Source organism: Pogona vitticeps, chromosome 2 (assembly GCF_051106095.1).
Source record: "Pogona vitticeps strain Pit_001003342236 chromosome 2, PviZW2.1, whole genome shotgun sequence".
Classification (NCBI taxonomy): Eukaryota; Metazoa; Chordata; class Lepidosauria; order Squamata; family Agamidae; genus Pogona; species Pogona vitticeps.
The window spans coordinates 73377525-73391924 of NC_135784.1; the positions used below are offsets into that span (position 1 = coordinate 73377525).

Consider the following 14400-nt stretch of genomic DNA (forward strand, 5'->3'; position numbering starts at 1 on the left):
GTTGACCAAGGTGTGGGTGAGGAGAAACCAGAGCACAGATAGAGTTCTGACTCCTGTCCTCTGAAGATGCCAGCCAGAGACTGGCGAAACGTTAGGAAGAAAAAACCTCCAGAACACGGCCAAAGAGCCCGAAAAACCCACAACAATCAATCAGATGTGTACTTGGGAGATTTTTAAAAGCCAAGATACAAGCAATTTTTCAGGTATCAAGTGCAGCTGACATTTTAAATATATGTTGGGAATAAATCTTATTTAGACTATATGTTCCTTATAGACAGAAACTGCCCTATTTCTTATATTCCATCCTTTTCGTGATAGAGCAGATTCAACAGCTTAGGGGAAAAATAAGCTACAACAAATCATCATTGTAAAAATACTGTTAATAGCAGAATAAAAAGCATATGAAAGGATTAACTGAAAAATGTATGTAAGGATGAACAAGAATAAAGTCCCATTTAGCAGGGGTGAACAGGGGGCTTGAAGATATTCCAGAATTTAGGGGCCAAGAATGAAAAGGGACTACCTGTTGCTCCCAGCTAACACCACTTCAAGTGAAGGAAGGAAGAAGGAAAGCTTCCAAAAATATGCACAGATGTCAAGCAAGGTGCACACAGGTTATGAAACTCTGTGAAGCATCAGATTATACAGCGATGGTGCTAAATTAATAAATAAAAAATTAAATACCTGAGCTGGAGAGAACTTTGCACCTAGGCACACAGGTTGCTGAATTAAAGAGACGCCTTCTGGGAGGCACAATGCAGGATAACAAAACCAGTAATAGAAGCGGTATCTCTTCAGATCCTAAGAGGAGAATGGTTTGAATATATTTATGAAGCAGGAAGAATTATTTCACTGAAAGACGTAATAGCTCGGAAAGATTATACGACACCATTACTACTACTCAACTTAAACATTTTGAAGCACAGCATGTACAACCAGTGGCCTTATTTGGACACAAGGAAAGGTGCTCAGTTGCACCCAGGTGGTCTTCCTTCATCCAAGGTCTGTCTAGCTGCTTCTTCATAGTACAAAGGAAACCCTTCCAAGCCACTTGACTTCTGCTGTGTGTGGTTCCTTTCTCACTCGTGTTCTCTATAACAGAGGTCGTCAACGCCTGGTGCCGGTCCATGGCCTGAGCCGGACCGAGCTGCGAAGACAGACCTCCCGCTGCTCTATAATCCTACAGAGTCCCACAAGATGGCTAAGCTCCTGTCAGTAAAAGACGTGGGCCACCTTCTCAAATATAAGAACTGGAATTTTGAGCGCTCATGAAGGTTCCTTTGAAACTCCCGAAACCCACCCAAGATAATGAAGAAGGAATGGGTGCAATCAAAGACCACATATTCAAGATTAGAGATGGCTGGTGTGAAATTATTCTCCAGTATCTTTTCTCTCGCTCAGAGTACATATGTGTAGTAATTGATTGTGTCCCATTCCCTCCCCCAGAACTGTTTTTGGTGCTTCCTGTACAAGAGCTTTCATGTCACATCCCAAACATCTTTGGAATCTAGGAGGTTCATCAAATAGCTTTAGGGACAACTTCTGAAAGACTAATCTTCAGGAGGGAAACCACTCAATTGCAACCTCTGATCTTCCATCACAAGACTGGTTGGGTGACTGGATGTGCAACCAGTGCATGACCAGGTGTGGGACAGGTCCTGAAGAAAATGGGAGAAAACCACCTATGAAGTTGCCATTCAGGGTGCAGGAAGCAGAACACGATCCTGCCCTTAATCATTTGGGTCTCAAGGAAATGACTTCTCTGAGTAGCACAGAATTGTTCAGAGTAAACCTAAGATCCGGGTTTAGGGCTGCCAGATACACGAACCTATCAACCAGTCAGCACTCGCTGCCATGGCACAACCTTTGTTTAGAAGTGTGATTTTTTAGGGATTTTTAAATAAAGAATACTCTTTACTCACCGCAAATGTCAATAGGAGAAATCTGTTCAATAACACAGGATTTTCAATGGCATCCCCTGATGTTATTGCATTCCATAACTAAAAGGCAAAGGAATGGGAATGAAAATCATCATTAGCATGTTGAATTCCATCAGCTCTTCTCGTTCCAATGTGATGTTCTTATTGGTCTCGTGGTTTTTCAAAAAAGTACCCGACTCCAATAATTTTAAGTTTTAAGTAAGCATTTTTCATGCATTTTTATCTTTATTATAAGCCTCCTAAAAAGCATGGTTATAGAATAGTAAAGAACTTTGAATAAACAGGTAAACATAGAAGTTTCCATCCTCCTCAGGGCCCAACAGGTATCCAGACATGTGCCAGATCTGCCTTTCTATCTGCTGGTTCCCTTCAGAATGGCCGTCTACTCCTTAAAAAAAAGGTCCAACCCAGAGGAACCATGGATTGGCAACCAATTTGGCATTTTTTTTAATTAGGTTTGCGCGCTCAGTGCACAGCTGATCAGGTAAGAACGTGTTTGCTTTCTTGGTCAGGGTCCCACTTACTCCATGGGAAAACTGCTCCTGAGAAGTGCCTTTTATCATAAAATAAACCCCCCTGAGGGATTCCATGTCTCTAAGGAGGATCCTTTTGAGATTGAAGGTGCTCCAGAGCAGGGAGAGCATAGGCAGAAAAGGAAGGATGTTGGCTATGGATTGCAGCTTCCTCTAGAGTATTTTTTTTCTCTGTAGCCAGAGATTCCTACAAAAGCCAAAGGCACAAAAGGGGAAAAGTTGGAGCAGGGGACTGTCAAATTTAATTTATTGGAAGAGAATTCTCTCCTATGGCAGACTATGCTACTTGCCCCCCAACACCACCCCAGCTTCTTGAATAGGCAAAGACCTGTCTTCTTATGCAAGTTTTTGATCAGTAAATGGTTCTAAGGAAGGGGCTTTACAGGGGAAGTGTGCTTATCAATGATTTTAAATAATTTTTATTTAGTGCATATGACTATGCTTAACTATTATGTAATAGATATATTTGTTTTAATATTTGTGCTATAAAATTCTTTATGTGCTACTTTGGATTCCTCTGCTGGGAGAAAGGCAGGGTATAGATAAGAGAGCACTAGCTGTAACTCCTGTAGTAACCGTGTCATGTACATCAACTGTTGTACTGCCTCTGAAGAAATCACTTTCCTCCTCTTCTGTTCTTAGCAGTTTCTCTCTCTCTCTGTTTTTTTTTGACAGCCTGAACGATCCTTGTTTCGATTCCCCAAGGTCGAAACAGACACCTGCTAATCAGAGTAATCACTTTCAAGTTAGTTCATGTGTGACCCAGCACTTGCATCAATGTGTTATGAAGTTCTGGCAGTTATGACCTCCCACTGGTTGACTAGACCCAACCAGGCTGCTACCCTTATCAATCAGTATAAAAACGGACCTTGCTCCTCACCTCATTTGTCACATTTTGTTTCATACTTTGCTTTATTTTTATTTTTTGGTCTTTGCATGTTTGCTCTTTGAGTCCTCAGTGACTACTTCAGTTAGGCCTCTACCTTTGGCATGTTCTGCTAGGCTAGGCTAGCTTTATGCTCTTCAGTCTGCTTTTTTTGGCTCTCAAATGTCACTCTGCTTCTCCAGACAGGTATTCCCCCTCCCCTACCTTTTGTAAGAAACTTATTTCCTCACATGTGTGTGCTTTATTTCAAAGCCTGGAGCCTTATATCTTGGTTCCCTGGTACTATTGATGGTTTATTTCTTAGTGATCTCAGGTTCTAGAACAATGGTTCCCATCCTTGGGTCCCCAGATGTTCTTGAATCAAAACTCCCAGACGCCTTCTCCACTAGACATGACTGGTGAAGAACATCTGGGAATCCAAGGTTGGGAAGTACTGTTCTAGACACAATGGGTGGAGTCTTGTGCCTTCCTCTCCTAGATGCTGAAGGACATCCTGCAAGAACTATGAATTTTCTGATCCAGAATGAGAAGGGGGAGTTGGTGGTAATCCACCTTACAGAGTTGGCAAGAGACCCTAGGATGTTTTGGCTACTGCCTTGCTGTGGCCTTTGACATACATACATCCATGTTGCTGATGAGGGAAAGGGTTAACAAGAAAATAACCTGTTTAAAACTCCTAGTGATTTCCTGAGGGGCAAGACCTGAACTAGGCAGTCCTGATTCCTGGCTCAGTTTCTCATTACACTCGTTCTCAGTGCCAACACACAGTGGAAACTGTACAGAGAAGTAGTCCATATGGTTTCTTAAAGTGAGCTTTATTTCTCATTACAAAGGTGACAAAATATTTCTCATTTGTGACATGCATGTCTTGATTTTCTTCCAAGGAGCTCAAGGTAACACACCTGTTTTTCTTCCTACAACAATTCTATGGGATAGTTTAGACTGAGAGATAGGGTTCAGCCCTAAGGTGACTCAATGAATTTCACGGCCATCAGGATTTCGATTTGGGCCTTTCCAGTTCTGATTCGTTATTTAATCACTCTATCACGTGGATATCCATGTTTAGGAATACACTTTGTTTTCACTTTAACCAAGGCCATTAATAGTCATATGTAAGAGTCGGACACGACTTAATGACTAAACAACAAAAATGCAAGGATGGGGTGAAGAACTCATACAGGCCAGTGAAGAGGACAAACATCCCATGGGGTGCTCCATCTTCCACAACATGCTTTTTTTGTCAATGCAGTTTGCTTTCAAACATTCACTGAAATGTAAAAGTGTACATGGACCTTAAGCAGCCTCATCAGCTGGTGCTTGAGACAGAGCAGAAAAAATTAAATTTAGTATTACAGCACACATACACACATGCCAAGTTAGAAAGCCAATCTATTAAGGGAATTTTTGCTGTCAAGCGTCCATCCCAGGGTTTCTGTAAGGATCCTCAACATCTTTGCAAAATGCCTTTTCCTTAGGGGAAAAAAACCTGACAGTTAAACTGGCTTATGAATGCAGCATAAATGCTTATGTAAATGGAAAGCTTAAACACAGATCATTGGTAACATATGTAACTGGTAGCATGCACAAAAATGTGCTTCTTTTTGAAGTAGATGGGGGCATTTTGTCAGCCTTAAAAGGGGAAGCAACTAAATTAAACAGAGAAAATGCATCTGTATGATGGGCAGGCAACAGAATTAAAGAATACAGTGAAGAAGCAAGATACTAACACATGCAAATGAAATTGTTCTGAAATTTCCCACAGGCTCACACACTGACCTACCCAGGGGGTTGAGCAGCAAAAAAAGTGGGCTGTCTCAAACTGTACTGTATGATATAAAAACATTTTAGTAAAGCATGGTACTGATATCACCAAACTCATGTCATGAAGCATGCTTAAGAAGTTGGTTACAGTCATGCCCCACTTAACAATTACCCCACATAACGACGAATCCGCTTCACGACAATGTTTTTGCGATCGCAACTGTGATCGTAAAATGATGTTTTAAATGGATTTTTTTCGCATTACGACGATCAAAACAGCTGATTGTTGGGTTTTCAAAATGGCCACCGGGTGCTCAAAATCAGTGGTCCCCAACCTTGGGCCTCCAGATGTTCTTGGACTGCAACTCCCAGAGGCCTTCACCACCACCTCTACTGGCCAGGATTTCTGGGAATTGAAGTCCAAGAACATCTGGAGGCCCAAGGTTGGGGACCACTGCTCAAAATGACTCCCCACTGTGTTTTTGGATGGATTCCTCACTCTACAGGCACCGAAAATGGCCGCCCCTATGGAGGATCTTCGCTGGACTGTGAGTTTTTCAGCCCATTGGAGCGCATTGGTTTTCAATGCGTTTCAATGGGCTTTTTTATTTTGCTTGATGACGTTTTCGCTCTACAGCAATTTCGCTGGAACAAATTAACATCGTTAAGCGAGGCACCACTATGTGCCATCAAGTCATATCCCACTTGGAGCAACCCTCAATGGACTTTCAAGGTATGTGAGGTATTTAAGGAATGGTTTTATCTGTGATCCCTTCAACCCTGTGAGCTTCCATAGCTGAATGGGAATTTGAGACCAGGTTTCCTGAATCCTAGTCTATCATTCTACTCACAACACCACAGTGGCTCAAAAGAATAGGTAAGAAAGAAATCCAGTAGATACTTACCTGGAAGTAGGCTTCATCAAACTCAGTATGAACTCAGCTCAAAGTGAAGGTGTATACAATGGCAGTATAAATGGCTTCAAAAATAGGAACACCATCCCAAGACAGGAGTTCAAAAGTTGTTTACTAGCCTAACCTCTGTAATTCTGGAAAAGCATTCTTGTTTTATCTCACCTCAATTGCTGCTTGTTCAAGAAGAAACTTTTTATCACAGGATTTGAATGATTCCAAGGTATTGGTGTTATACAGTGTTCCAATGGCAGGACAACAATGTGCTGGCGTTGGGGTATTTCTAAGGGAAAAAAATAGGTACTCTTGAAACCAGCTACCATTATCTGCTATGATATTACACCACAGGTGTTGGTATTCTGCATGTGTACCTCAAATTTGAAAAAAAATGTATCATAAACTTGGTATTTATTAGTTTCAAAAGCAACACAATCCCAACACATGCAAAAGTTCATTGCACAGACCTCAGTTCTAAAAGGCAAATACACAGATGCTGAACTAAAAATGGCTAATGTAGAAATAACTATGGAGAAAAAGACCCCATGGACCAGAGTACGCCAGGCCCTCTTGTCTTCCACTGCCTCCTGGAGTTGGGACAAATTCACGTTGGTATTTGTAAATGTAATTTGTAATATTTAATTACTTTACTATTGTAATATAATGACAGTATCTTTTTCTTTTGTATTTCTTTTACATTTATAATGAACTTTGGAGGTGTGCCAATGAGGTTAGACGTTTTATTGACTCTCCTCCTTGATGCATGCGGATTACCACTGAAACAGCAGCATATGCTTTTAAACAAGATCTTTTAAATTCTGAAAGACCATTCATTGCTCAGGAGTAGCTGTGGTGGGGAGTATTAAGGAACTGTACTGGTTGGGCAAACTGGTAAAAAAATCGGATGTCATACCCTGAGAGCTGTTTTCAGCTTGCTAGCAGAGACTGACCACTGGATATACACCTGAGCATGTACAGAGTACTCTTTCTCCCAGGTAGGACTGAGCAATGGAAGCTTCCTTTGCTGCAACAAACTATGGACCGACATGACTGCTCACATGAGTTTTCACCAAGAATATCAACTTATTGTTGTACACAATGCAACCCATAACATATGCCTGGTTGATCTGTAACTGTTCCAAGCTACTGTGCTAGTGTACTTTTAAGAAAGCCCCCTCCCTCTAAGATGATTCATACAGATAATGGAAAAATGATGGAAGATGTGTATGAAGTTCTGCAAAAGTTATTTAAAAACAGACAGCTTGAAAAGAAGGTTGCCTGTTGAAATGCTAGTGGATAATACAACACCATGCCATAATGGCTTTTTGCATGCTTAACTCTCTTAAGAAAAGTATTAAACTACTTAAGTTTACTTACATATCAAAAGCACTAAATTCTAGCGTCAAACGGGCTGGCATACCAGCAGGATCACCTAGAAAAAAAGAAGGAAAAAGACTGGAGGATAGCAATGGCTCTGCGTATGTATATTTCTCCATAAACTGTTAATAATCATGTTAATAATCCAGTACCCAGTCCTCCTGACATGCTGTCTCATACTTTGAGGATTTAGCGATCCTTTCACCACATGGCGGTTTCAGTTAGTTCCCAACTTCATAAAGCTAAATACACTGTTAAGAATACTGTAACTTAGAAAAGAGACTTATTTCCCCTTCTTGCCCACATCCCCAGTTGCCATTAAAGGGAAGGCAGGCACCCCCAACACATGTAGCTGTGGGCAACACAGTTGATATTTTTCGGATGCTAGAAAGCAGCAGACTGACCACTTTACCCAGAGCAACCTATGGTAGTTCCTCAGCTTAATGAAGAAATGATGAACCAGAGAATGATTCCTGATTTTTGTTGTTGTTTGTTTGTTATATAAAATATTTGCATACCACCTTTCATTAAAAATATCCTAGGATAGCCCCTCTACTGAGACTGAAGTTCAGGAGCAGGGTCTTTTTAGGAAGATGGTCTGTCCAATTTATACTGCCTTGGTGTAAGATGGTTTTATAAAGCATTTCACCACTGACTTTCAACATGCTTTTCTTTAACCTTCCACAGTTTTGGAACCTGTTTGTCAGAAATTGGAATGAACCAGGACTGCAGCAAGTCCAGATCCTGTTGCACACCATCTGCCCTGGTAGGAAGCACTAGGGACAGATCCACTGTAGTTACACAATTGCCAGACTGCACAGAAAGAAAAAAAAAAACCCGTGCAGAATTGTTTCCTCAGAATTCCCACTGAATTTCACAGGGCTTACTGCCCAGCAAAAAAGTATAGTTATCCATGCACTGCGACTCCGGATTGCTTAAACAGGAGTTAGCTGCAATCAAACAATCGCACAGTTAAGTAATCATAACATGACAACATGCCGTTTGCAATAGAATCTGGCTTTTATTTTAATCAGCCCAACTGCGGGGCGATTTGCAGGCTCTCCTGAAACCGGCCTTCAATCAAGAGGACCCGTCTGTATCCTCTCCCATTGCTCAATAAACCTATTTTCCGAGGCAATATTCCCCTGCCAGGAGAAGAAGAAAACTTGTCTGTACTGTGTGCCTACCATTATAGTAGTAGCCCCTGATCGCTTTGGGGGTCTCGTCGAGCTTGTACTCGTTGAGTTTCCTCTGGGTCAGTTCGTGCCAGAAGCCTGCATCCAAGGCGCTGCTGAAGGGAACGAACTGCAGTTTGGGAGGTCCGCCGCCGCCGCCGCCGCCATCCCCGGGGTTTTGCGCTTCGCTACCCTCGCTGGCCATTACGGTTCAGTCACAGGGCTGCAGAAACTAGGACCGTGGTGGAAATGGGCGGGCAGACCCCCCCCAACTCGTGTGAAAGGTGCGGATCCCGAGAGCGGATGCTCCTCAAACCTGTTCACACGTTCGTGAAGCCAAGGGAAGGCAAAGCTATCAGAGAGGGCGCCATAAATCATACACAGCTGTACAGAATGTAAGTCTCCCCATCTAGGTGGGCGCCCGCCTCGAAATGAAACTCTTCCGCATTTCCAAAGGAACTCACCCAGCTTGCTCTGCTGCTGCTGCTGCCAGCAAAAGGGAACGGCTTCAGTGACGTTTAGGAAAGGCGCAGCTGAAGCACTTCCCTTTTACTGGCAACCAGAGAAAGAGCGCGCGGCGTGTTTTTCCTTGCTCAGAAGCACATGCCCTGGGAGATATAGCCAGGTTTTATAGAAGGGGGTGTCTTATTTCGCTGAGCTCTTTTTTTTTTCCTGTGGAGGGAGGGGGTCTTCACCTTTTTTAAAATAGGGTGGCGGCGGTGACAGTGGCTGTTGGAGCAGAAACAACACGAAATCTAGGGCAATTTATTTGGCTTAGGCTTTCGTGGACTCCTGGCACCCGCTGTTCAGAAGATGAAATGTTTCATGTTTAAAATTTAAAAGGAAGTCACACGCTTTGGTAATTAGCTATTAGAATTATGGAAATATCTTTAAAACTATTCTCACTGCCTCTTTTTTAATGACGTTATCAACGACTGCGATGAAAATATTTCACAACGAATTCTTTATGTAGGTTAGCTGGTTATACTGTATACCCTCAAGTTGGAACCTTGACAGGCCTTTTTCGGTGAGATATATAAGGAATGGTTTTTATCAGTTCTACTTCCCCAGTGAGTTTACATGGCTGTGCAAGGAGGATTCAAATCCTCTTCAGAGTTTTAAGTCCCTCTATCTGCTACACCACTGGTTCTTAACCTTGGGTTACTCAGGAGTTTTGGACTGCAACTCCCAGAAGCCTTCACCACCAACTGTCCTGGTTGGGGTTTCTGGGAGTTGCAGTTCAAAAACATTCGAGTAAAGAGCCTCGTGGTGCAGTGGTTAAAACGCTGTACTGCAGCTAAAACTGTGCTCACGATAGCCGGCTCAAGGTTGACTCAGCCTTCTATCCTTCCGAGGTTGGTAAAATGAATACCCAGCTTGCTGGGGGGGCAATGTGTAACCTGTATAATTAAATTGTAAACCGCCCGGAGAGTGCTTGTAGCGCTATGGGGCGGTATATAAGTCCAATAAATAAATAAATAAATAATAAACAAAGGTTAAGAACCACTGCACTACACCACACTGAGTACCTTACATACACAAGGTGTGTACTCAGATGTAAATATACTGTAGTTAGTCATAGTTCCATTCGGGATTCACTTTGGCGAAGTGTGTTAATTGTGTATGTTTCAGGTACAAATGCTGTCAACCAGTTGCTGTTCTCGTTGTAGTTCTGCATCAGGTTATGTGACTGTGAACAGCAACTCACTAATAGGTGGTAGTTTGCCTCCAGTTTACACTTAACACCAGTGTAAATCTATGATAGAATACTGATGATTGAGTTAAATGGGTGTTCTAGATAAGTCATTGTGGTTGTACCAGGATTGGGAGGATATGTCATCACCAAATTTCAAGTGTTCCCTACCTTGGTCATGAGTCATCTATGGGTTGCACCCAAATTGTACTGATTTTTGTTGTTTTAACTACAGTATATCTTTCTCTGGCATGTATACAGTCTGGCCAGAATCCTGTTGGGCTTTTACTCTGGAGCAAGTGAAATCATGTGAGTCATTGCAGGTAATTAACCAGTGTGCACTTATTCCTCCAATGAGTTTAGTGCAGTGTACATGACTCTCTTCCCTATTTTGTCATCACACCGATCCTGAAAGGTAGATCAGATTGAGAGAGAACATGACTGCCCAAAGTCATGCTATGGGTTTTGTGGCTCAGTATAGACTAGAACCTAGATCTTCTAGTGAAACACACTAACCATTAGACTATGTTTCCTCTATTTGGATGGCATGCTTTGAATAAAGTACCGTGGTGTAAGTGCTTCAGACTTCTATAGACAGTTTTCTTGCATGGTGTCTTCATATGTGTTTCTATTTGGTGTATGATCCAGTAACTTGAGGAGGAAGGGCTGCAATAGTTATCATCAAATCCATGAGTATATTCTTCTTTCATGCCTGGAAATTTGTATACAGTATCTCCAGTACTGCCCTGTGAAAAGCAGCCGTTTTTAAAAATAGTTCTGCCATTGTAATTATAGATGCATGCTTTTAAATACTACATCAAACTGTGTCACAACAACTCCTTAGAAATCGCTTGTGAGATATGCCAACAAGTTGATTCTGACATATGACTACCCTAGTAGAGTTTCCAAGGTAAATGAGATATTGAAAGGGTGGCATTAGTAGTGGCATCACCAAATAAATTTCCATATCCGGGTGGATATGAACCCAGGTCTCCTGAATCCTAATCTGACTTGCTGTCAACAACACTCACTGTTTTTCATTAAACAATTCTTTAACTGCTTAGTGAATCTTTAAGAATGCATCTTAAAAGGTGTCAGGGACCTCTGTTAAGATTAACCAGCTGGGACCTAAGCTAGGGTTAGATATATGTATGTGTTGGTAAGTGTGAATCCCACTATTCATAGGATTTATATCTGGGTAAATGTGCACACACTGTAAAGGAGATGAGACCATACATCAAAAAAGAGACTCCCATTTGCCCCATGGCTATACTATTAGCATTCTGAAACACATCCTGAAATAGTGAGAAAAAAAAACATGTCATATTTGATCAGTTGTCATCATGATGCAGGTAGAATAAAATAATAAATGAGTTCTGCAACCAGTCATAAGCTTAACCCTATAGAAGAACTTCTACAACCCCTGTGCTGTGAACACAGAGCAAGGGCTTCTGTAACCACAGCACTGCCTTTCTGCTGCTAAGTTCTTTGTGGTTTCATTGTAAGGTCTGGGAAGGAGAAGGGTCCTGCTTGTATATAGCTTCTACATGCAAGCAGGAACCCAAATGTTCAGTGTTTTTTGTTCACACAGAGCCTGCATGGAAACAGTAATCTCTTCTCTTTGGAGACAGCATTGAAAACAGTCTGATAGTGGAGGGAAGGTACTTGGGGGCTAGGTACTCCCTGGGTAGGGCTTTAAGGTTACAGAGAAATGATTCCAGAAGCTTCCTGGGCTCATGTGCAGGTGGCTTGTGGATTGGGATGTGGGATCAAGGTTCCCCTTGACAAATGTGAAGTCGTGTCTGATTCTAGGGAGTGGTGCTCATTCCCTTTTCCAAGTTGTAGAGCCAGCATTTGTCCATAGACAGTTTCCGTGGTCATGCAGCCAGTGCGACTAGACACGGAATGCCGTTACCATCCCACCATGGTGGTACCTATCATCTACTCACAATTCTTACATGCTTTCGAACTGCTAGGTTGGCAGGAGCTGGAACAAGCAATGGGAGCTCACTCCATTGTGTGGATTTGAACTGCTGGTCTTTCAACCTTGCAGCCCAGAGGCTTTGGGATGTCCCCTGTCCAAATCATAGGCCATCACTCAGCATTTAGACCCCAGTGACCGATGCCCTCAGATGAGTACTCAGTAAACAGGCATCTTCTAAGAAACATTGTTTATTGGTTCAAGAGAAACACAAGTATATTGAACAAGGTATCAAACAACAGCAAAACTCCACATAGTGGAAACAATCTAGGAATTTATTAAAGGGAGTATGAGACCATTTCATGATAGTCTTCTGAGGAATTAAAGTTTTATTACCTTTGTGACCCAATAGTAATAGAGAGGAAGAATGGAGAGAGTCATTTTTGCTGACTGATCCAATTAACATTAAAATGTTGAGATTGTAGCTCAATACCATGTTTTAAATACTTGTTCAAAATTCTTTTTAATAGTTGTAACATTCAAACAGTATTTTTATATACAATCTTGTACAATATTGTGAATGTTAAAATACAAAGGTGGCAAACTATATATGCCTATAGTTTACAAAATAAACAGTTTACAGTGTTCTGTCTTTGTTCCTAATTTTCATTCCAGTTTCATATGTTATATTTTTCAATACTTTTGAGAAGGTAGTAAAGTAGACAGAAATCTATGAAAGATAATAGCCATCTTGCATGTCAAGGTAAGGTACAGTTGGATGGATGGTGCTTGTCACCATCCAACTGTACCTTTTACCTCAACATGCAAGATGGCTATTATCTTTCATAGATTCCTGTCTACTTTACTGTGTGGTTTCTTACCGATTTTCTAATTCTTTGCAATCCTCATGTTATCCACAGATATTCTATCCTTCTTTGTTACTCAGGTAACAAAGATCATTTAAAACACAGAGCCTCATTTTGTTTGGTAAGAAAAAAATAATCCCAAATCTGTGATAGTGGCAAGCCTTTTGAGAGCTCAGAGAGCATGTCCAGAGGAATTCATGAGGCAAAATGCTGGGGCTGGAGTAAGGTGAGGTGAGGTGACAGAGGGGAAAGGATAGCTGGATGTTGCAGTCATGAATTCTGCATGGTCAGAAGCTTAAGAGGAATTGTAAGGATTGTAGGAGTATATGCACAGTACTAATGTAAAATGAGATGAATAGTATCAGTGTTGCATGTAGTAAAAATAAAGGCAGCAAAAGTCAAATTGGGCAGTAACTTAAGGTAATGTAACCCTTAAAAAGAAATAATTATGATTTAAACAAATTTATCTTTCATAATTTCTTTAATGCCTTTTAAAATGTACCTTTAATGACTTTTACCAGATGATTTACATGAATTGAGATGTAAAAAAACCCCAAAATACTGTACCTTCACTTTCTGTCTACATCAACTGCATAAGATGGGGCTATATTTTTTAACAATGCTTGCAGTAACACTGTGGAGCAAAGTTTTATGAAAACATTTTTTCTGATAATATCCGAAGAAATTGCAGCATCAAAATATATATCCACTGTGCAACAGGTATACCCTGTTTCCCTGAAAAAAAGACAGGGTCTTATATTAATTTTTGCTCCAAAAATGCATTAGGGCCTATTGTCAGGGGATTTTTTTTCCATGTAAAATAATCTACATTTATTCAAACACAGTCATGTCATCTTCTGGTTGCTGCACAATGGTGGAGGGCGGGGTTTCACTTAACTAGGGATTATTTTGGGGGTAGGGTTTATATTGTGAGCATCCTGAAAAATCCTACTAGGGCTAATTTTCAGATTAGGTCTTATTTTCAGGGAAACTGGATATGCGTACATTATATTTCCAGTATTCAATAATAGGTAGTCATAGAAATAGTCATAAAAGATCCATAAAGGTTTTCAATATTAGCCACATTTGCTCAAAATTTATCTTAATTTTTTGTCACATTTCAGTGCTTTTTGCTACTAAGTACACATGTCCTGCTCTTTTTGCTGTTTTTTGGAAATACTTTTTTTTCTGTTTTTTTTTTTCTAAAATGCTCCCTTCAGAGAATAATTAAATGATTTAGGTTTGTTTCTTGGATAGCACCCATGCGTTCTTGTATATCTTTCCTGAGAACAAATCCCATTCAAATGAGAAGTGTTGTTATGGTTGCTGGCCAGATCTAC

At 41.0% G+C, this 14400-nt stretch overlaps 1 protein-coding gene across 5 annotated transcripts in view; it reads right to left on the reverse strand.

Moving 5' to 3' along the window:
• The window catches only part of ATG7 (autophagy related 7), a 139969-nt gene extending 127061 nt beyond the window's left edge, over window positions 1–12908 (reverse strand). For all 5 annotated transcript variants that reach the window (XM_078385420.1, XM_072989723.2, XM_072989722.2 and 2 more), the window contains exons 1-5: window positions 8593–12908; window positions 7406–7460; window positions 6197–6314; window positions 1923–2000; window positions 685–801 (exon numbers count right to left, since the gene is read on the reverse strand). In XM_078385420.1, the coding sequence (XP_078241546.1) occupies window positions 685–801; window positions 1923–2000; window positions 6197–6314; window positions 7406–7460; window positions 8593–8785 (561 nt within the window). In that variant the 5' untranslated portion in view covers window positions 8786–12908. The remainder of the gene's footprint in view (window positions 1–684; window positions 802–1922; window positions 2001–6196; window positions 6315–7405; window positions 7461–8592) is intronic.
• Between the last annotated feature and the right edge of the window lie 1492 nt (window positions 12909–14400).